This window comes from Chelonia mydas, chromosome 14 (genome assembly GCF_015237465.2).
Source record: "Chelonia mydas isolate rCheMyd1 chromosome 14, rCheMyd1.pri.v2, whole genome shotgun sequence".
Classification (NCBI taxonomy): Eukaryota; Metazoa; Chordata; order Testudines; family Cheloniidae; genus Chelonia; species Chelonia mydas.
The window spans coordinates 26,450,411-26,474,297 of NC_051254.2; the positions used below are offsets into that span (position 1 = coordinate 26,450,411).

Below are 23,887 nucleotides of genomic sequence, written 5' to 3' on the forward strand. Positions count from 1 at the left end.
GAATGTATTTACATTTTGCATAAAAAAACCCATCAAACTCGCAAGGGGTGGAAGTAAACCTCACATTATAATGGCGGGTAGGAAATAGACAATCACATGTCTAATGTCCATTCAAATTGCACCCGAGGGGGCAGGAACTAAAAAACTTACATTTTAGCAGACACAATTCTAGCTGGTAAGAAGCATCAGGAAACTTTCTTCAAGACAGACTCCATGTTGCCTACCTCACAGCTGGAAATAGATTTTTAATCTGGAGGCATCCTTCATCAGTAGCTCAGTCAGACATTTTGATGGAAACATGTGGTGAGGAACTTACCTTGAACCCAGACTAGCTTGTTAAGTTTTAGTTACTAGAAAGTATTTTATCTTTACTTCTCTTGTAGCCATTTCTGACTTTAATCCTTATATTTGCATTCACTTAAAATCTCTCTGTGCAATTAAATACACTTGTTTTATTTTTAATCTAAACGAATCCAGTGCTGTGTTTGAACTCAACTGTTTGGTAATTCCAGTTAAAATAACAAACTGTTGGATTCTTATGTTTTAAAGGAACAACAAATCTTAAAATTCCCCTGACTGTTCCAGAACAGGACTGGACATTTCAGAAAACAAATGGATATTCGGGGCTAGGAAGAATGTGGAGTCACCTTACCGAGCATTAACCAAGACTGGTGGAGAACAGTGGAAGTCTATGATGTTGCAGGCAGGCTCCAGGACCCAAAGCGTTGGACCAGGGCTGCCCAGTACATAGACATAGAGTGCTTGCTTGTTGCTGACTTGTTGAAGACAGCTTCAGTAGCAAGGCATTGTGAGGCAATCAGGGTCACAGAGAAAGAGGTGACGCATCTCTTCACTTGTTTGGATTGTACCCCAGCCAGCTCTTCCTTTTCCTGAGGAAGGGTCAGGATTGGCACCAGTGCAGAGGGAATGGCACCTTGGGCAATTCAGCCCTCTGCACTGCTTCACCAAACTGCATTCCATGGAGGCACTTTGCAGTACTGGGGGCAGACTGCAGTGGCTCCATTAATGACAAAGGCAAACACGTACTTCTTGCCTTTGTAATTGGTATGGTTCCAGGCAGATTTCCTGTCCCCCTGGGCTATGGAGGACTCCCCATGCTCCATCTCAGGGATAGGGCTCATCTCCTTAAGAATCTCCCTACAAATAACATTCACTCCTTCCATAATTAGTATTAAATTTAACAAGATGTTCTGAAGCCTGAGCTGCCCTCCCTAGTCAGGAATGTTGTCTGTATCACACACCTGTGCCTGGGATAGCCCATGAAAACTTATACCCAAATAAATATGTTAGTCTCTAAGGTGCCACAAGGACTCCTCTTTTTTATTTTATTTTATTTTTTTCTGATACAGACTAATCCCTGAGTCTTGTGATTCAACAGACACACTCCCAGTATCCTTTCCCCCCTTTACATTTCCTGCACAGGTTTCACTGGCTGGACAGATCTGCTGTGTCCTGTTTTCTTTCTTGCCGAACAACGAGCCTACAATTTCTGCTTATCATCTTAACTACCAAACTGGTACAATTCACTGGTGGAAATCCAGAACTGAAGAGTGAATTTCAGTGGATGCTTCCCCATACAACCAGATGAAAAGCATTATCCCTGGCTTTTTCAGCACACTTTAACACTGATGCTGGCCCTGCAAGTAGGCAGATTTCAGACATGGGCATGGACAGACGGCAGAGAGCCTCAGCAGCACTCTCCCTCAATTTCCTCTCGTTAATCTTCTCTATCACAGCATTTAGCAGCAGTTACTGGTGTGAAGGGACAAGAAAAGTTGCAAAACCTTTCTGTACAGATCAGGGGAAAGGGACTCACTGCATCCGCTTCAATAGCTCTGGTCTGAACAATAGCAACGCCGTTCAGTATATCTGGGAGACAGGCGATGACAAGTTCATTGACCGAAAGTTTCACGCTGGCATCTGGTATTCATGTGAGGAGATTATTAATGGGGAAGGTGAGTGACAGCCAGACACATTTAATTCAAAAAGTGTTTAGCCAAAATGCTTCCTGATTATCTCCTGCTCCCTGTTCTCCTGCTGCTTTAGTGCTGTTTGTTTATTGAGGGGGAAAGGTATCAGCACAAGGGTGCCACTTCTCCAGAGGGAGAAGATCCAAAGCTTCAGGAAGGATTGGACAGAAACATGTTCAAATAAACCCTTAGAAATAACTGTTATGAAGTTTAGAACAGCAGACTGCAGTGCAGATTCTCGATTTCAGTGATTAGCATTAGATGGTTAGATGAGCATTAACTGATTAGGGCTACCACCATTAGAAATTAACAAGATTTGCTCTTATGGTCAGAGCAGCAAGTTAAAAGGCTTTTAATGAGAAAGAGGGTTTGAAATTGTTTTTTACTTTTCTGATATCTGTGAACTGGATTAAAATAAACATGTCTGATGGGAATAATCTCTTTAGATCCCTGATTGCAGAATAGGAAGGGCAATGTTATTTCTTATTTTAAAATGTCGTGTTAATGTACATATTGTGTTAATTTACAGCAGATCTTGTGTAGATACTACAGAAACATGAGGAGTGTTTCCTAGGTAAAGAATTTCAAGAGAAGCCCTGATTTTGTGCTAAGAATGACATTTTATTGTAAAAGAAATGGATTTTCTTTTTGGGGTTCCTCATTCTCTGTGCCACCCTCTAAGGAGATGAAATTTGATCATTTTCTTTTCATCATGATGCAGTCATTCCTAAAGAAAGGCAGAAGAAGCATTTTTTCCCTGCTGAAGAATAACTTGGCCATTTATTCATCATAAATGCTTGTACATAAGCTAGCCCCAATCTGAGTAACACTAAACACCAAGATGGCATAGAATGAAATTAGTTTGCCATAAAATGACACTGTTGATTGATCTTGGATCTTTGTAAGATAAGGCTGTTTATTTAGTACAAGTATGGTGCGCATTATAAATCCAGATTTCCAAGTTACTACACGTACTGCCCCTGTAGTCCCAAAGAGAGAGAGAAACAGAAAAAAGACAACAGAAGAGTCAGATCACTCCAGACCTATAAACATCAAACCCTCAGCAACTAGCAGCCATAAATCTGGGGATCCCAGTTCTGCTGTGCACTGGGCTTGACATCTTAAATTGTAAACAACAGGGATCAGCGGAGGCGCCCCTCTGTTAAGACAGAACAAAGCCTAGGAGATGGGAAACAGAGATATTCTGGAGGGAGTGATCCCTGTAGACTGCAGAGGCGAGAGAGCTTTTGTATCTTGTGCTGTGAGTGGCTGAAAGGACAAGCTGATTGGAATCAATTTAATGAGCTTTGTTCAGAGGATCTGGATGGGGGCTGGGAGGGAGGTTTGAGACTCACTTGTGAGAGCAAGAGGCTGGAGCCAAGTTTCCACAAATCTGTTGAACTTGAAGCAGGGGTATTCTTTAGATCACCTGGAGGGGAAGCAAATTGACTGAGTTTGGAGGAGCTCCCACCTGTCAAGGGAACTCTGTTTTCGTAACGAACCTTTTGAAAACGAATTTGAGTCTTCACCTAAGTTTCCCCCAGCTTCATCTCTGGCCACTGATTCAAAGGGGGAGGGATTCTCTCACCCACCTCCTAACAGTGAGGCCACCCTCCCTTTATCCTTTTCCATGGCATGCCCTTGGGGCCCAACTCCTCTGCCACTGCATGGCCCCAGCACCCAACTCATCTGCTGCTGCTGTTGCTTTACCCAGGCTGGAATGACTGCCACGTTAGCCCAAGCAAATGCTTCAACACACAGCTAGGCAGCACTACAGAGCAAATCTATTCCCTGAATTCACCACTGGGGGAGAGCTCTGCTCCACTCTAGGCCCAGCCCCAGTCTTCCCTGTTCTGCTTAGGGTGACCAGATGTGCGATTTTATTTGGACCATTCTGGTTATTAGGGGCTTTGTGTTATATCAGATCCTATTACCCCCCCATGACCTCCCATCCCGATTTTTCAAACTTGCTATCTGATCACCTTAGTTCTGCTCCGCAATCCCCTGTGCATTCTTTTCTTCCTTGTTAGAGGATTGGCCCTTTTCCATAGAGTACCCTGGGGGTGGCTATTGCCCTACCAGCCCAATCATGCACACACACCATTCAGCCAGGAAGGGGCTCTAGAGGCGCAGAAGGTGGGTGTGAGTGTGTGGTGTCAGTGGGGAAAGGTGCTGTATGAAGACATCTGGATTTCCTAGTTTTTGTTGGAGTTGCTGCTTGGGGGGCCAAGGCAGAAGGCCAGGCCAAGACACCCTGGGCCACAGGAACTGTCCTTTCACGAATTCTTTCTGTGTACTTAGCATGACAGTGCCAGCCCATTCCTCAAACTCTGTGCCTCGCTTGTCACCGTTAGCTGCATCCACTGTCTACTCTCAACTCCTCTCTATTGCAAAAAGGTGTGCACACATGTTATATGATCACACATTTCCTTTTTTTTTGTTAAAAATACTATTCATTTTTTGGACAAAAACTTTTTGGTTTGGGGTTTTTCAGTTTTCCAGTCAAAATCAAATTTTCAGGGAAAACAGGTATATTTCATGAAAAATTTCATTTAGTTTAAAACCCAATTCTGAGTCAAAAACAAGTTAACACAAAATTTTCAAGTAGCCCTAGTAAAGACATACCTGGGTTTAGGGTTAGGCTGGTGAACCACAGTCAGGAAGGGAAGGGAAGCTGGGGAAGAGGGGTCCCTTTTCTTCTCCACACCTGGGACATCACAAACTATATCACAAGAGATGGGGTCCTGGCTTCTGCCATGCCCTCTATAGTGGTTTCTTATAGATAAATACTTAAAGGATAAATAAAGAATTAAAGGAGGGCAATAACATTAATGCTAATCAGCATACCAATCTATTTTATGGAAGTTAGATCTTGTCAAAATAACTATCTTTTTTTTTAATGAGGTTACAAGTTTGGTTGACAAAGTTAATTGTGTTGATGTAATATACTTACACTGCTGTAAGGCTTTTGACTTGGTACTGCATGAGATCTTGATTAAGAAACTAGAACACTAAACAATTAACATGGCACACATTAAATGGATTAAAAACTTGCTAACCGACAGGTCTCAAAATGTAATTGTAAAGGAGGAATCAACATCAAACCGGTGTGTTTCTGGTGGGGTCCCAAAGGGACTGGTTCTTAGCCCTGTGCTATTTAATATTTTTATTAGTGACTTGGAAGAAAACAAAATCATCACTGATAAAGTTTGCAGATGACAAAAAGATTGGGGTAGGGTAAATAATGAAGAAGACAGGTCAGTGATATAAAGTGATCAGGATCACTTGGCAAAGTGGTTACAAGCAAACAATATGAGTTTTAAGATGACCAACTGCAAATGTTTATACAAGAAGTACTAAAGAATGTAGGCCGTACTTACAGAATGGGGGACTTTATCCTAGGGAGCAGTGACTCTGAAAAAGACTTGGGGATCATGCTGGATAGCCCGCTGAATTTGAACTCCCAGTGTGATGCAGTGGCCAAAAGGGTTAATGCATGAACAGGGGAATCTTGAGTAGAAGTAGAGAGATTATTTTATCTCTGTATCTGATGGTGTGACCGCTTCTGGAATACTGTGTCCAGCTCCGATGCCCACAATTCAGGAAGGATGTTGATGACTTGAGACGGTTCAGAGAAGAGCCACAAGAATTATTACAGGATTAGAAAACCTGCCTTATGGCGATAGACTCAAGGAGCTCGATCTATTTAGTTTAACAAAGAGAAGGCTGAGGGGTGACTTGATTAGTCTATACGTATTTCATGGGGAGTAAATATTTGATAGTGGGCTCTTCAATCTAACAGACAAAGATATAACACAATCCAATGGCTGACATTTGAGGACTGACAGACTGAAAATAAGACATAACATTTTATCAGTGAGGGTAATTAATTACTGGAACATGATGAATTCTCCATCACTGGCAATTTTTAAATCAAGATTGCATGTTTTCTAAAAGATCTGCTCTAGTTCAAAGAGGAATTAATTCAGCGACGTTCTCTGGCCTGATTTATGCAGGAGGTCAGACTAGAAGATCACAGTGACCCCTTCTGGCCATAGAATCTCTGACCCTCCCCCAGTCCCCTTTGCCTACCTCCACATTGTACTATGTTCTGAAGTGCAGGGATGTTTGAGAATGATTCTACTTCGTATTCATTTGTGGTGTGGGCGTACTAACCTGCTTGCGGCCACTGAACCACTGAACAGCTCTGATAAAACAGATAAAGGAGCTAGTGAACAGGAGTAGCAAACGGGAGTTTTGCGAGGGAGTTCTCCAGGTAAAGGAGGAGCAACTATGTGACGCTTGGAGTGAGTTTGTTGTCTGTCTGTTGTTGTTTGTTTGCTGCTTGCCATGTGCTGCTTGATGGACGTTTATTGTGTGGTCTGTCTGAGGAGCCGTTTGCTGAGCCTAGCACCCTACTAGGCAAGGCTGAGAGCTTCCTAACAAGGTTTTAGCCTGCCACCCTTTGATCCCTAATTCCTGTAGGATCCCTTGATAAGGGGGCATGGCTACTGAGGAACAGGGGTTTAAAAAGCCAGCTCCTGAGTGACCAGAGGAGCTAGTGAACAAGGGAGTGTTGCGAGGGCATTGAGAGAGGAAGCATGAGAGCCAGACACACCCAGCAGTCTCTAAATTTAGGCAATAGTGTCCCCATGACTGTAAGAGGGCTCTAACCTGCTGCTTCTGGCTAAGCCAGTGGTTAGCCCTCCTGCAGCTCTGCAAGGGGAGAGTGTGAGCAAAAGTACCCCTATACTCACACCCTACACACCACTACAACAAGCTTTGTGCAAAATATGCCTTGTTCGATATCATTGGAAAACTAACAACTCACTGGTCAATATATGGTGAACTGTGTGTAGCAAAGTTATATGTCAAGTTATGAATCCCCTGTATGATGTTGTTATCACATGTTCAAATGCACACAACCCTGCCTAGGCAAAATTTGTTAACAAGGTTTATCCTAAATTTTACCTTAATTTATACATAAGTAATAACCAGGGTCCTCATGACAGAGGGGGAAGAGATGGCAGGAGACAAAGCAATGTTGCATTTCAGCAAACACAGATGAGGAGAAAGAGCATGGAGCCTCCCTCATCTATGTTGCCTTCTTTACTGCTTGAATAAACTTTACATTACAAGGTAAGACTCAGAAGAATCCACTTCAAAGGTTCACTGGACTATAAGAGAGGGGGGCAGAGAATGCCAAGTTATGTCTCTGCCTTTCACCTAAGAAGACAAAGGCACCAGCGTCTTTGGGCCATTGGGAGAGATTCTGACCATCTTGCCGGAAGAGTGTGGGCAAGAAAAGCCATCTTAACAAAGCCTGGAACCAAAACTTGGAAAATTAAGTTTCAGACCTTTAAATGCATGTTTTCACTTTTAGTTGCTTGTAAACATTTCACTCTTAGAATCATAGAAACATAGAATTGTGGGACAGGAAGGGGCCTCAAGAGGTCATCTAGTCCAGTCCCCTGCACTCATGGCAGGACTAAGTATTTTCTAAACTGACAGGTGATTGTCTAACCTGCTCTTAAAAATCTCCAGTGATGGAGATTCCACAACCTCCCTAGGCAATTTATTCCAGTGCTTGACCACCTTGACAGTTAGGAAGTTTTTTCTAATATCCAACCTAAACAGCCATTGCTGCAATTTAAGCACATTGCTTCTTGCCCTATCCTCAGAGATTAAGGAGAACAATTTTTCTCTCTCTCCTCCCTTTTCTCCCTCTTAAAGCAAGCTTTTATGTGCTTGAAAAATGTTACGATGTCCCCTTTCAGTCTTTTCTTCTCCAGACTAAACAAACCCATTTTTTATGTCTTCCCTCATACATCACGTTTTACAGATTTTCAATAGTTTTTGTTGCTCTCCTCTTGAATTTCTCCAATTTGTCCACATCTTTCCTGAAATGTGGTGCCCAGAACTGGACACAATATTCCAGCTGAGGCCTAACCAGTGCCGAGTAGAGCGTAAGAATTACTTCTCGTGTCTTGCTTACAACACTCCTGCTAATACGTCCCAGAATGATTTTTGCTTTTTTTTTGCAAGTGTTACAGTGTTGATTCACATTTAGCTTGCAGTCCACTATGACCCCCAGATCCCTTTCCGCAGTACTCCTTCCTAGGCAGTCACTTCCCATTTCATATGTGTGCAACTGATTGTTCCTTCCTAAGTGGAGTACTTTGCATTTTCCCTTATTGAATTTCACCCGATTTACTTCAGACTATTTCTCCGGTTTGTCCAGATCATTTTGAATTATAATTGTGTCATCCAAAGCATTTGAAACCTCTCACAGCTTGGTATCATCCACAAACTTTATAAGTTTGTGTCATTATCTAAATCATTGATGACAATATTGAACTGAACCAGACCCAGAACTGATCCCTGCAGGACCCCACTTGTTATGCCCTTCCAGCTGTGAACCACTGATAACTACGCTCTGGGAATGGTTTTCCAACCAGTTACTAACCCACCTTAGAGTAGCTGCACCTAGACTGTATTTTCCTACTTTCCTCCTTATCCCCCTCCCCCGAGTGCCTCCTGCCCGCCGCTGGACTGCTGATCAGCAGTGGGTGGGAGGTGCTGGGGGAGAGAGGTGGAGCTGATCGGCAGGGCCCGCCAGTGGGTGTGAGCACCCATTCGTTTTTTCCCTATGGGTGCTCCAGCCCCAGAGCACCCACAGAGTCGATGTCTATGCATATGTTCCTCACAAGAATCGATCACAGGACATTTCAATCAGCTGTTCAATTTCAGCAGCTGGAATCCGGCTTGCACTGAACGGGGTTTCACACCCAATCATACTTAGTCACTGCCAAGTCAGGGAAAAAGGATGCAAACTGTTCCTTTGAGATGCACCGCCATCACCTACGTGGGAGGCTGAATAATTCCATTGTTAGCCAGGAACTTACAAAGCTGCGGGAAGGTTTCATAGTTTGTCTTCAGTAAATCAGTCTTCCAGAAAACAATTTATTTTCTTTATGAATCCTGTGATTCAATCACTCAGCTAAAGGACATGGGTGTTCCTTCCTTGCAGACCTATGTTCAATTTATTCAGTTTCCCAAATATGTCTGTGACACAAGTAAGACGGCACAATCTCCTTTGGTCACAGAGAAAATCAACAAATTCACTCTTTTGCAGTCCTTTGAATAAGCATGAAGCTTGTCTCTCAGCTCAGACAATTGTCCCAGTATTTTCCTCTTGAGAGCCAATGAGCTTCAGTGTGGAATAACAATACGTCATGACAACAATAACAATAGGTCAGGCTTGACAAAGCCCTGGCTGGGATGATTTAGTTGGAGATTGGTCCTGCTTTGAGCAGGGGGTTGACTAGATGCCCTCCTGAGGTCCCTTCCAACCCTGATATTCTATGATTGGACCCCATTTCTTCACACCGTTTTGCAAACAGGCATGCACAAAGAAGCTGAGTCTGGATGTTGTTCACAATAGATGAGACCTGCTGCAAAACATCCTAGCTCTGGACTCGGAAGTATAGGTGCCAGTTGTTATCTGTGAATCATGCAGTTATTTCACACAGCAGATGGAGCACTTTCTTTACCAAGGCATGCAGACCTGGTTTGTGGCCTGCCATAGACGCAGCTCTATCTGTACAAAAGCCCACTATGTGATCACATGGTAGATTTTTGTTTTGCATGTAGCCATGTAGCACATTGAACATTCCTTGTCTGGGAAGAGGGACACAGAACACAGTGTCTTTGGGAATTGCACCCTTCCTGTGTATTTCACAAAACCCAAGAATTGTGCACCATGACCCTCAGTGCTTGCATCAACTTGAAGAGCAAAAGCATCCATGTTTTTCAGATGCTCCACCAGTGTGTTTTCCTAAGCTGCTGCTCTTGCTTCAATCCTTTGCTTCACTGTGTTGTTGGAGAGTAGTATGGCTTTGAGCTTATTTGCCTCAGCTTCCCCACACATTATGTTCACCATATTGATTGCAGCTGGCAAAATCAAAGTCTATCCATTTGTGTGAGGCTTCTGGTGGGTGGAGGGTATTACACCGGGAATGGGGAGGGGGTGTCACGCTGCCTGGAATGGGACACAGCTAAGAGCGCCAGTCTCAGGTCAGACTGCCAGAATATAGGGCATATACCACACACTGATGGTGTACTCTATCGCAAGACTTCACGAAGCCTTTAACAAATGTGTGCTTCCAAAATAGACACTAAGCTGGGAGGGAGAGGTAGATACGCTGGAGGGTAGGGATAGGATCCAGAGTGACCTAGACAAATTGGAGGATTGGGCACAAAAAAAAACTGATGAGGTTCAACAAGGACAAGTGCAGAGTCCTGCACTTTGGACAGAGGAATCCCATACACTGCTACAGGCTGGGGACTGATTGGCTAAGCGGCAGTTCTGCAGAAAAGGACCTGGGGATTACAGTGGATGAGAAGCTGGATATGAGTCAGCAGTGTGCCCTGGTTGCCAAGAATGCTAATGGCATATTGGCCTGCATTAGCAGAAGCATTGCCAGCAGATCGATGGAAGTGATTATTCCCCTGTATTTGGCACTGGTGAGGCCACATCTAGAGTATTGAATCCAGTTTTGGGCTCCCCACTACAGAAAGGATGTGGACAAATTGGAGAGAGTGCAGCGTGGGGCAACAAAAATGATTAGGGGGCGGGGGCACATGACTTATGAGGGGAGGCTGAGGGAACTGGGCTTATTTAGTCTGCAGAAGAGAAGAGTGAGGGGGGATTTGATAGCAGCCTTCAACTACCTGAAAGGGGTTCCCAAGAGGATGGAGCTCGGCTCTTCTCAGTGGTGGCAGATGACTGAACAAGGAGCAATGGTCTTAAGTTGCAGTGGGGGAGGTCTAGGTTGGATATTAGGAAAAACTATTTCACTGGGAGGGTGATGAAGCACTGGAATGGGTTACCGAGAGAGGTGGTAGAATCTCCATCCTTAGAGGTTTTTAAGGCCCAGCTTGACAAAGCTCTGGCTGGGAATATTTAGTTGGGGTTGGTCCTGTTTTAAGCAGGGGATTGGGCTAGATGACCTCCTGAGGTCTCTTCTAGTCCTAATCTTCTATGATTCTATGATTCTAATACTATATTAGGTATTACGAAGCCACAGACAGTCCCCTTCAGGCCCTCTAGCCCCCCTTGAACTACCCGTACTAGCCAGACTTCTCTGATAAATGGTTATTACAACCAGAAATCACATATATTCGGTCCTTCCAGTTCCAAAGAACCAGACATTCACCCAGGTCAATACATACTTCAGGATCTCACCAAATACCACACTGCAGTTAATCTTTAGTAAACTAACTAAAGATTTATTAATAAAAAAAGAAAAGAAGAGAGTTATTAAAAGGTGAAAATGAATCATGTACATTACAGTTGATTTCAGAGTCTCTACGTCAGGACAGTAGCAGTGATGTTAAGTCGGCTAGCTTGCAATACGTCTCTCCGAATCAATTCATCTCATGGGTGTTATCCAGGAACACAACATGTCTGAGATGCCAATACACAGCAAAGATTCACAGCTCCATATGCAATGACAATACAGGCATATAAACAGGATAACAAAAAGAAAAGGAGGACTTGTGGCACCTTAGAGACTAACCAATTTATTTGAGCATAAGCTTTCGTGAGCTACAGCTCACTTCATCGGATGCATACTGTGGAAAGTACAGAAGACGTTTTTATACACACAAACCATGAAAAAATGGGTGATAATCACTACAAAAGGTTTTCTCTCCCCCCACCCCACTCTCCTGCTGGTAATAGCTTATGTAAAGTGATCACTCTCCTTACAATGTGTATGATAATCAAGGCGGGCCATTTCCAGCACAAATCCAGGTTTTTTCCCCACCCCCTCCAACACACACACAAACCCACTCTCCTGTTGGTAATAGCTTATCAAAAGTGATGACTCTCCTTACAATGTGTATGATAATCAAGGTGGGCCATTGGGATAACGTTGTTCAACGAATCACAGCTTTTCCATTTTCCATTGATACCTTACAAGGCACACTTTGTATAAGATTTATTACAATTGTGCAACAGTGTCGATGCATCAGTGATCATACCTTAGTGTAAGCATGTGTGGCACTATGTACCTCAAAGCAGCACCCTGGAACCCGCATCTTTCTTTTTCTACAGCATCACAAGGTGCATGGGGGATGGAGTAGTGGGTGCATGGGGGTGCATGAGGGTGAGGTTGGGGTACAAAGGGGATTGAGGGATGGGAATGGGGCTGAATTTAGGGTGTATGGGGGTGAGGTTGGGAGAGACAGAGTCCAGCACCAGCTTGGACATCTCTTCCCTCCTCTCCCACCAGAGACCACAAATCTCCCTGAATTTATTTGAAAATGTTTGTCATTATGCCCTAACCAACAAGATCTGTTATTGCTCACTTTGAATCATAACAATTTCAGTACCTAAGGTATTTGCAACCTTTCCTTTCCTGCCAGCCCTAGTCAAATACCCTTTCCCTTAGCTACATGTCAGAGTGGTTACTGGGCTGCACAAGGACTAGTGACTCCAGGGCCTAGCTGCTTAAGTACCTACAATGTTTGCTTCCACTGTATTAATTTAGATGGACTAAATGGGCCCAAAGAGTCAAAGGTGTTAACACAACCCTGGCAATGTCCAGCATTAACCAGTTTTAAATAAGATTCAGGGTTTTGCCTGCAGAGACCTCAGCCTGCTCAGTACCATGGCAAACACACCATTAGCATTCTTTTTGTTAAAGATACAGAAAAAGGAGAAACCGTTAAAGCATTTGAAATGTAAAGGATTAAGTAAGGTTTTCATTTTAAAAACAAACTTTATTCCCTTTCCCTTTAGGTAGAAAGAGTCTTTAGAAGAACCTCCTCCCCTTGTCTGACAGTCATTTAGATGATATTAAAAATGGTAATAACTGTTCTTTTGGGGGAAAAGAGAAGTTAGTTGAGGAGCTGTTGTTGCTAAGGTTGTTAAAGTCTAATCCCACTTCCTAGAAGACAAAACAAGACAAACACAGGAGTGAAAAAGAAAAGAACAGCAAAGCGAGAAAATGCAGCTTCTGCTTCTGGTGTTGACTCTCACTTGTAACCGCACTCATGGAGAAATATAGGCCCAGCAACATAAGCATGGCACATGGTGTGATCAGCCACACCGAGACTTGGGAAACTTGTACCAGCATCAGGCTGTTTAGGGAATTGATTTTATTTGCCTTTCTGGTCACAGTGTTGCAAAGCATACAATCCTGGCTAAAGGACACTGTGTGCGTAAGTGGGCATGCGTCTGTGACAAAGTCTCACATCCCAGGTAGTGTTCGGGATATAACTGGAGCCAGTGAAGGTGATGATGTCATCTGGGTCCCTCTGTCTGGCCTGGCCTGGTCAGGACATCTCTCAGGATCAGGATGACAAAGGCATAATGGTGTCATGCTGGATTCTGGGGTCCCAGGGGACAGGGAGTGTGGCAGCCATGATGGTGAAGATTGCTCCTTCCCCTTTTTTCAGTCAGCAATTGCCCCCAAAATCTTTTTTTGAGGACCCCAGAAGGGAGTGATGGGTGAAATACCCCATCCCTTCATTATTATTTAGTTCACCAATTTGGCCTAAATGCTGACACACCAATTTTGGTTCATTAATTTCCAGTCCCACACTTCTCTTGTTTACCCGACTTGATCATAACACAGTCCTTGAGTTGTATCATTTGGCCTTTTTGTTTGTACTAATTCAGTCTTTGTCTTCCTTTTGCACCTTTTCCCATTAACATTTATTGTTATAAGTTGTTGTGACACATTATAAACTTTCTCATGGTTTTTCCAGTTGAGCTCAGAATTCAGAAAAAATTATCGGCCCAATTATTACACCACCTCTGGGTTGTGGTACACCTACCACTCTACAGGAACCCTGGGTTTAATGAGCAACCCCATTGATTACAATGGTCTTGCTAGTGCCATATTCAGAAATTGTAACACCTCCCTATTGGTACTCAATATTCCCCTGTTTATTCACCCAGGTATTGCATTAGGCATCTTAGCCACAGCCCCACACTGGGAACTCCTCTGCATTTGTTCCCATCTAAATCCTTTTCTGAGTCATTGTTGTCCTATCTTCTGGTTCATGGGTGTATGACCTTGCATTAGGCTATATCCTATGCAGTCTGAACGGCTCTTTATAACTGATCTGTCCTTATTATCATGTTCCACTCCACCATTTTTGAGTCACCTACAAACTTTTTCAGAAGTGGTCTTATATTTTCTCCTAGATTATTGATTAGATCCCAGGTGGACCCCACTAGAAACACCCTTCATGGATGACAACTGCCCATCCACAATTACTTTTTGAGATCTATTGGTTAGCATCACAGTTATATAGCTAATTTGCATGGTGGTTCCCTTTTTGATCTCTCTGAGTGCACCCTTGAAGGTGTTCGACATCTTGCCTTTACCTATATTGGGATGGAATCTCACAATTTTTCCACTTTTAGACCAGGTCCTGAGTGCACTACCCCATGTACCACTGCTTTTCACCATGGAGATCTGGCTGGGTTCAGGCACCCACATTTCCTACCTTCAGGAACCTGTGACAAGTGAGAGTGACTATTTTATTTAGTAGTTGGAATAAAGCATTAGAGAAGGGGGATTTGAAAACAACAAAAAGCCCAAACGTATACTTAGTTTTATCTAATCTTATGCTTCCCTACAAGATAAATTAGAAAGACTTTCCTCTTCAGTTACAGGAACAGAAGAGAAACAACTCACATTCCCCTGGACAGCCCAAATCCTCCTGTGTGTCTTATTCTCAATCTGGTTCTCTTAATCTCACCCACCCTGTTCAGACTGGTAGCAACGCTCCCCCAGGACTGTGGGCTAAAGCAGTTAAGGCTACTCCCTCTGGGATTATTACTTAGAGACTCTTAAGTGTAAGATGTTAGGTGACTATTAGGGTCTGTCTTCATTGCAGATCCAACTCAGACTCCTCCTTGGGTGATGCTGCTAACCCCCCACCCCTCCATATGCAACCCTCTCCCCTGAGTTTGATGGTGCTTGACACCCAGGCTAGCTGGTCCAGAGGGGGGCTATAGGCCAGAGCCTGGCTACTGCTTTCACTTTTCAGTGTGGATACAGGCTAAACAACCCTATGGTACCTTCCCACAATTCACCGCATGTGTCCAGAAGGACAGACAAGTTCTCTGACTGTAACCCTTCTGCCCATCAGAGTTGGCAGCAACAAGGGCCGGGTTCAATATCTAGGGGATTCATTCCAAACCAGCTCGAGCCCCCACCCAGTGACCTGGGACAAATATATACCACCCCCGCTGGGCGCCTCCAAGAGGCAATACTTCCTCTCTCGCAAGCACATAGTCTGAGTATAGCAAAAAGCCTTTTAATAACCGAGAGAAACAATGTGGCATTATGTTGGGGAAACACCACTAACAGGATTCATAACACAACCCATGAGCAAAAAAAAACCACCCCAAGCAAATTGGGGCATGTTCTTTCCCTTTGGTTCTTGAGTCCAGCAACCCCAAATCACCCAAAGTCCCAAAAGTCCAATGACCCAAAAGTCTCTGTCCCTGATCAGGGCAGCCCCAGAGTTCAAAAGTTTATCTGCAGAGCTTTAACCTCCCAACCTGGGTGGAGATGGGGGGCGGGGGGGAGAGAAGTAAGGGGCACCTTACATGATCTGAAGCTGACCGCCCGACAGCTCCATAGGTCTTCACTCTGCCAGCCACCCCACGAACTGCTTCGCTCAGCTCCGCCCTGCTGCTCCACCAGCCAGTCCACAAACTGCTCCGCTCCACATCCCACAAGCAGCTCCCGCCGTCCAATGAACTGCTCCACCAGCCTATCCACAAGGCACTCCAGCCATCCCACAAACTGCTCCATGATATATCTTCAGGCTCCCCCACTACTTAACACAATGCTCAGTGATTTCAGCTCTTAGGCAGTTCAGCTCTTTGGTGAATTCAGCTTGTAGTAGGAGAGCCTCAGTGCTGGGGCACCATTAGCCCAAAGTGAGCTCAGCAGCCTGTAACTAGACTCCTAATAGAATCAAAATTAGCTCTGATATTCCACAGTGGAGAGAGGAGGAAGTGCAATTAGCATGTAAGGCCCTCACAAAGGGGCTCATGCCACCAAGTATTAATACTTGTCCCCAGCCTCTCTCAATTCACAGAGTTTTGGAACCCATGACCCTTGCCTAGCGACTGCTACTTAGTTGATGGTGAGTCCCTCCATCATAACAAAAGGCCAAGTACAGTTCCAAGCACAGTTCCCATAATCAGGGTAATAACAATTTATTCTTCCTGTCCCAATAATAGAGACACTGGGGATCCCACAGCAGCCAAAGTGACCATTTGTGCAGCTATGGCCTCATTCTAGGTGGGGTGGGTGTGCCTATGCAAATGAGATCAGCCCCTAAAGTTCTTTGCCACAACTTGCCACACTTCACCACCAGATGTCAGGGTGGAGCTCATCCTGACACTGCTTACATGACAATTCACTGAGAATGACTCCTAGAGTGGCTCAGCTTAGTGCCACACAAAGAACAACAGGATCTGCCCCAGAAGTCTAAGCCCTGGTCTACACTAGGACTTTAGGTCGAATTTAGCAGTGTTAAATCGATGTAAACCTGCACCCGTCCACACGATGAAGCCCTTTATTTCGACTTAAAGGGCTCTTAAAATCGATTTCCTTACTCCACCCTGACAAATGGATTAGCGCTTAAATCGGCCTTGCCAGGTCGAATTTGGGGTACTGTGGACACAATTCGACGGTATTGGCCTCCGGGAGCTATCCCAGAGTGCTCCATTGTGACCGCTCTGGACAGCACTCTCAACTCAGATGCACTGGCCAGGTAGACAGGAAAAGAACCGTGAACTTTTGAATCTCATTTCCTGTTTGGCCAGCGTGGCAAGCTGCAGGTGACCATGCAGAGCTCATCAGCAGAGGTGACCATGATGGAGTCCCAGAATTGCAAAAGAGCTCCAGCATGGACTGAATGGGAGGTACGGGATCTGATTGCTGTATGGGGAGAGGAATCCGTGCTATCAGAACTCTATTCCAGTTTTCGAAATGCCAAAACCTTTGTCAAAATCTCCCAGGGCATGAAGGACAGAGGCCATAACAGGGACCCGAAGCAGTGCCACGTGAAACTTAAGGAGCTGAGACAAGCCTACCAGAAAACCAGAGAGGCGAACGGCCGCTCCGGGTCAGAGCCCCAAACATGCCGCTTCTATGATGAGCTGCATGCCATTTTAGGGGGTTCAGCCACCACTACCCCAGCTATGTTGTTTGACTCCTTCAATGGAGATGGAGGCAACATGGAAGCAGGTTTTGGGGACGAAGAAGATGATGATGATGATGAGGTTGTAGATAGCTCACAGCAAGCAAGCGGAGAAACCGGTTTTCCCGACAGCAAGGAACTGTTTCTCACCCTGGACCTGGAGCCAGTACCCCCCGAACCCACCCAAGGCTGCCTCCTGGACCCGGCAGGCGGAGAAGGGACCTCCGGTGAGTGTACCTTTTAAAATACTATACATGGTTTAAAAGCAAGCATGTGAAAGGATTAATTTGCCCTGGCATTCGCGGCTCTCCTGGATGTACTCCCAAAGCCTTTGCAAAAGGTTTCTGGGGAGGGCAGCCTTATTGCGTCCTTCATGGTAGGACACTTTACCACTCCAGGCCAGTAACACGTACTCGGGAATCATTGTACAACAAAGCATTGCAGTGTATGTTTGCTGGCGTTCAAACAACATCCGTTCTTTATCTCTCTGTGTTATCCTCAGGAGAGTGAGATATCATTCATGGTCACCTGGTTGAAATAGGGTGCTTTTCTTCAGGGGACACTCAGAGGAGCCCGTTCCTGCTGGGCTGTTTGCCTGTGGCTGAACAGAAATGTTCCCCACTGTTAGCCACGGGGAGGGGGGAGGGTTGAGGGGGTAGCCACGCAGTGGGGGGAGGCAAAATGCGACCTTGTAACGAAAGCACATGTGCTATGTATGTAATGTTAACAGCAAGGTTTACCCTGAAAGAGTGTAGCCACTGTTTTATAAAATGTGTCTTTTTAAATACCGCTGTCCCTTTTTTTTCTCCACCAGCTGCATGTGTTTCAATGATCACAGGATCTTCTCCTTCCCAGAGGCTAGTGAAGATTAGAAAGAAAAAAAAACACACTCGTGATGAAATGTCCTCTGAGCTCATGCTGTCCTCCCACACTGACAGAGCACAGATGAATGCGTGGAGGCAAATAAAGTCAGAGTGCAGGAAAGCACAAAATGACCGGGAGGAGAGGTGGCGGGCTGAAGAGAGTAAGTGGCGGGCTGAAGACAGGGCTGAAGCTCAAATGTGGCGGCAGCGTGATGAGAGGAGGCAGGATTCCATGCTGAGGCTGCTGGAGGATCAAACCAGTATGCTCCAGTGTATGGTTGAGCTGCAGCAAAGGCAGCTGGAGCACAGACTGCCACTACAGCCCCTGTATAACCAACCACCCTCCTCCCCAAGTTCCATAGCCTCCACACCCAGACGCCCAAGAACGCGGTGGGGGGGCCACCGGCCAACCAGCCACTCCGCCACAGAGGATTGCCCCCCAAAAAGAAGGCTGGCATTCAATAAATTTTAAAGTTGTAAACTTTTAAAGTGCTGTGTGGCATTTTTCTTCCCTCCTCCACCACCCCTCCTGGGCTACCTTGGTAGTCATCCCCCTATTTGTGTGATGAATGAATAAAGAATGCATGAATGTGAAGCAACAATGACTTTATTGCCTCTGCAAGCAGTGATCGAAGGGAGGAGGGGAGGGTGGTTAGCTTACAGGGAAGTAGAGTGAACCAAGGGGCGGGGGGTTTCATCAAGGAGAAACAAAGAGAACTTTCACACCGTAGCCCAGCCAGTCATGAAACTGGTTTTCAAAGCTTCTCTGATGCGTACCGCGCCCTCCTGTGCTCTTCTAACCGCCCTGGTGTCTGGCTGCGTGTAACCAGCAGCCAGGCAATTTGCCTCAACCTCCCACCCCACCATAAACGTCTCCCCCTTACTCTCACAGATATTGTGGAGCACACAGCAAGCAGTAATAACAGTGGGAATATTGGTTTCGCTGAGGTCTAAGCGAGTCAGTAAACTGCGCCAGCGTGCCTTTAAATGTCCAAATGCACATTCTACCACCATTCTGCACTTGTTCCGCCTGTAGTTGAACAGCTCCTGACTACTGTCCAGGCTGCCTGTGTACGGCTTCATGAGCCATGGCATTAAGGGGTAGGCTGGGTCCCCAAGGATAACTATAGGCATTTCAACATCCCCAACAGTTATTTTCTGGTCTGGGAATAAAGTCCCTTCTTGCAGCTTTTGAAACAGACCAGAGTTCCTGAAGATGCGAGCGTCATGTACCTTTCCCGGCCATCCCACTTTGATGTTGGTGAAACGTCCCTTGTGATCCACCAGAGCTTGCAGCACTATTGAAAAGCACCCCTTGCGGTTTATGTACTCGCCGGCTTGGTGCTCCAGTGCCAAGATAGGGATATGGGTTCCGTCTATGGCCCCACCACAGTTAGGGAATCCCATTGCAGCAAAGTCATCCACTATGACCTGCACATTTCCCAGGGTCACTACCCTTGATATCAGCAGATCTTTGATTGTGTGGGCTACTTGCATCACAGCAGCCCCCACAGTAGATTTGCCCACTCCAAATTGATTCCCAACTGACCGGTAGCTGTTTGGCGTTGCAAGCTTCCACAGGGCTATCGTCACTCGCTTCTCAACTGTGAGGGCGGCTCTCATCTTGGTATTCATGCGCTTCAGGGCAGGGGAAAGCAAGTCACAAAGTTCCATGAAAGTGCCCTTACGCATGCAAAAGTTTCGCAGCCACTGGGAATCGTCCCAGACCTGCAACATTAAGCGGTCCCACCAGTCTGTGCTTGTTTCCCGAGCCCAGAATCGGCGTTCCACAGCATGAACCTGCCCCATTAGCACCATGATGCATGCATTGGCAGGGCCCATGCTTTCAGAGAAATCTGTGTCCATGTCCTGATCACTCACGTGACCGCGCTGACGTCGCCTCCTCGCCCGGTAGCGCTTTGCCAGGTTCTGGTGCTGCATATACTGCTGGATAATGCGTGTGGTGTTTAATGTGCTCCTAATTGCCAAAGTGAGCTGAGCGGACTCCATGCTTGCCTTGGTATGGCGTCCGCACAGAAAAAAGGCGCGGAACGATTGTCTGCCATTGCTCTGACGGAGGGAGGGGTGACTGACAACATGGCTTACAGGGTTGCCTTACAGGGAATTAAAATCAACAAAGGGGGTGGCTTTACATCAAGGAGTATTTCAGGCAGGACTTCACGGAGGGTTCCAATAAGAAATGCTGCACCTAAGTAATTGTTCTTATTGGAACAAGCAGGTTGGTCTGGCCTCTGATTGATACATGGCTAGATTTACCTTGCTGCACCTTCTCTGTGAGTGACTGCAGTATGACCTAGAGGAATGAGTCCCCTAGATGGGGGAGGGGGGCAAGCAAATGAGGACAAAACAAATCTGGTCTATTTCTTGTTTTGATCCACTCCATCTATCTTTTACATCTTTGGCTGGCAGCAGACGGTGCAGAAGGACTGCAAGCCATCCACATCTCATGGCTGCTCAGCAGAAGACGGTGCAGTAGGACTGCTAGCAATCCGTATCGCCTGCCTGCTCACCATAAGATGGTTCAATAGGACTGACTGCAGGACTAAAGAGAATGACCTGGTCAAGTCACTCCAAATTTAGTCCCTGTGCACATGTCTGCCCAGGCGCTCCTGGCTGACGTGGCCAGGAGCACCTCGGACATGACGATGATGGCTACCAGTCGTACTGTACCGTCTGCTGCCACAAGGCAATGGGTTGATGCTACTGTGTAGCAATGCAGTACCGCGTCTGCCAGCACCCAGGAGACATACGGTGACGGTTACCTGAGCGGGCTCCATGCTTGCCGTGGTATGGCGTCTGCATAGGTAACTCAGGAAAAAAGGCGCGAAACGATTGCCTGCCCTTGCTTTCACGGAGGGAGGAAGGGAACGGGGGCCTGACGATATGTACCCAGAACCACCCGTGACAATGTTTTAGCCCCATCAGGCATTGGGATCTCAACCCAGAATTCCAATGGGCAGCGGAGACTGCGGGAACTGTGGGATAGCAACCCACAGCGCAACGCTCCGGAAGTCGACTCTAGCCTCGGTACTGTGGAAGCACTCCGCCGAGTTAATGCACTTAACGCACTTAGAGCATTTTCTGTGGGGACACACACACTTGAATATATAAAACCGATTTCTAAAAAAATGAATTCTATAAATTCGACCTAATTTCGTAGTGTAGACATACCCTAAGAAACACACACATGGGGGCCGGGTGGGGGTGGGGGAGTGCAGCGCCAGTGAGGACACAGTAACTGAGGTAGGCAGACCCTTAGACCACCAGAAAGGGCCTCCTCTATCTTTCTCTAGACTGAAAGGCTCTGCTACCCAGTCAGCCCCTTAGGGTGAAATACGCATTCCCATGTATGGTACGGACACATCACACTAGTGGCAGATCCAGATCCAGTATTAATAATTATTAAAAAGCACCTCCACATTTGACACAGTCAGCCAGTTTTTAATTAATTTATTAGATACCGCATTGATTTTGTATAAAGCTCAGTTTCTAATCAGAATGTCATAATGTTCTAAGTCAAATGCCTTACAAAGTCTAAGTGTATTATGTCAACACATTTATGTTGGCCAACCAAATTTATAATCTCGTTTAAAAAAATCAAGCTCTCCAAAACAGAACAAATAAACTAGGCATTCCTCCCCACTCTTTACCTCCCTGTTCACATCACTCTATCCTGAAAACCGAGCACGGCAGTTACAGCTGCATCCCACATCAGCTTTTCCAGTATTTTCCTGGGGTCCATGTCAGGCTAACTGGCTGCTAATAACCAGGGTCAACCTTTTTGATCCTGTTTGAATATTAGCACAACAGTAACTTTTCCCCAACCCTTTGGGACTTAACTAGTATTCAAAAATTAGTTAAAAATCAACATTGGTGTCTCAGAGTGCTCCTTATGTGGGGCCTTATGTGATCATGCATGGAAGAGCATACTGTAATGAAGGGAAGATTTATAATGGTTTGGGAACCTGGATTCTGAATGGCCTGAGTTTTATGCAGTTATTATCATAAATGTAGTGCTTCGTTCACTTAGTTTGGGCTGGAAAATATAGCGTATGGTATACTAAAAAAAGTGCTCCCCTTAGGGGCAGTTCTAAACTAAAACCAGCACGTATGTTTATACACGCATTCATGCTAATTTGAATACAGGAGGACATTTTGCCTTTCTTTGCATTTTATTCATCTAGTTCTGCATTTTATTTTTAAACTTTAAATTTGTATATGTCTTTTAGGTGAGCATTGTAGAAGTTTTATCAGTCTGACTCCACCTGCAGATCGAGGTAAATATATATTTCCAGTACTTCAGGGCCCTGTAACCTTCCTGCTTTATGGTTAGCATTCTAAACATTTTCCCCTTTGTGCCTTTGGAAATCTCCCCTTTACTCTCTTAGGAAGGCTTTGGGGGCTTTATTTGGGTTTTCCGAACTCCACGATGAAGCCCAAATCTGATAAAATTTCAGGGTGGGAGTTTCCCAAGTATTGGGCCTGATTTGAAAGGCATTTAGACGTCCAGTGGGGCGAAAAAAACTGTTTCATTCAACTCTTGCTTAGTCTAAAAGTTTAGGATTTAGAATGGGTGTTTGCTTCTTATTTTCGTAAGGAACTATCTGTGCTCTTTAGGCCTACCACAATGCTTAAAATCTATATTTCTGTGGTTCATAAACTTTTAAAAATGTTTTATCCTTACCTGTGAGTTTGTCTACTAACACGTCTACTTCCTTCTCACCTCAGTGGTGGATAGGGAGTGCATTAGCTGAGCAGGATGAACAGGGTGCTCTGAACTCCGCTTCGTGAGGCTCATAGGCGGGTCTCTGCTAACTTATCACCTCCCCGCCCTGGGGTAACCTCAGGGGTGCTCTAATTTACTCTGGCTGGACCAACTCCCAAAGGGCTCTTCTATCCGCTCAAGCTCCCCACAGTGTAGTGAGCTCTGGCCATGCCTACTCAGAGTCCTGGAGGCGAGAAGTGGGTAATGTATACCTGGCTATGCCAACCTCCCTCTACACAAGGGGAATCCCAGCTACCCTGTTAGAGCAGGAGTCCTTCCCTTTTGAGCCACGGGACACAGTGGCAGAATTCAGGTTATTTTCTAACAAGCAATGGGTTATCTTACACTTGTCCATGTATGTCGCACTTGTAAGAAATGAGACTACACAAATATCTCTTCACCTTCCATTAACTGTGGATTTCTGCATTCTGGTGTCTAACTGCCACTTTAGGCACCAAAATCCCAGGATCAGGCCCCACTGGGATTCACAAAACCCCCACTCAGCTGCTCCCGAATGCTGTAGGTGCCTAAACTCGCTCCGTGCCTCCATTCTTGCAGTAAAAGCTACCTAGGTTTCTGTTCCTAGGTTCTGCACAGCACAGTCCCATGCCAGGCGTCCACACATCTAAGTTCCAGAGCGATTCACAAACTGGGGGGAAAGAGGTGTTCCTTCACCTACCTTGCCTGTGGAGCCCTGTCCAGTAAGTGCTTAGAGCTTTGTCTATTGGATCAGGCCCCTACAGAAGAGCTTACATGGAAGAGCTGGGGGTGGGGGAGGAGGAGGAATTCCCTCATAACTTTTAGCCCAGGGGTTAGAGCACTCACCTGGGACGGGTAGACCCCCCACTTCAAGTCTCCTGTCACCTGAAAGGAGAGAAGGGATTTGAAAAGTGATCTATCATCTGTCTGGCAAGCATCCTAGCCACAGGGCCATGGACTACTTTGCTATGGCGGCTCCCCCATCTCTCCTGTTGCATTGTGGATAATAACTTTAAAAAAAGGCC

At 45.5% G+C, this 23,887-nt stretch overlaps 1 protein-coding gene across 1 annotated transcript in view; it reads left to right on the forward strand.

The window, feature by feature from the left end:
- The first annotated feature begins 1,320 nt into the window (after positions 1–1,320).
- Positions 1,321–23,887, forward strand: part of LOC102947862 (germ cell-specific gene 1-like protein) — a 79,235-nt gene continuing 56,668 nt past the window's right edge. The window contains exons 1-2 of the mRNA XM_007072483.2: positions 1,321–1,976; positions 22,348–22,395. Of these exons, the coding sequence (XP_007072545.1) occupies positions 1,682–1,976; positions 22,348–22,395 (343 nt within the window). The 5' untranslated portion in view covers positions 1,321–1,681. The remainder of the gene's footprint in view (positions 1,977–22,347; positions 22,396–23,887) is intronic.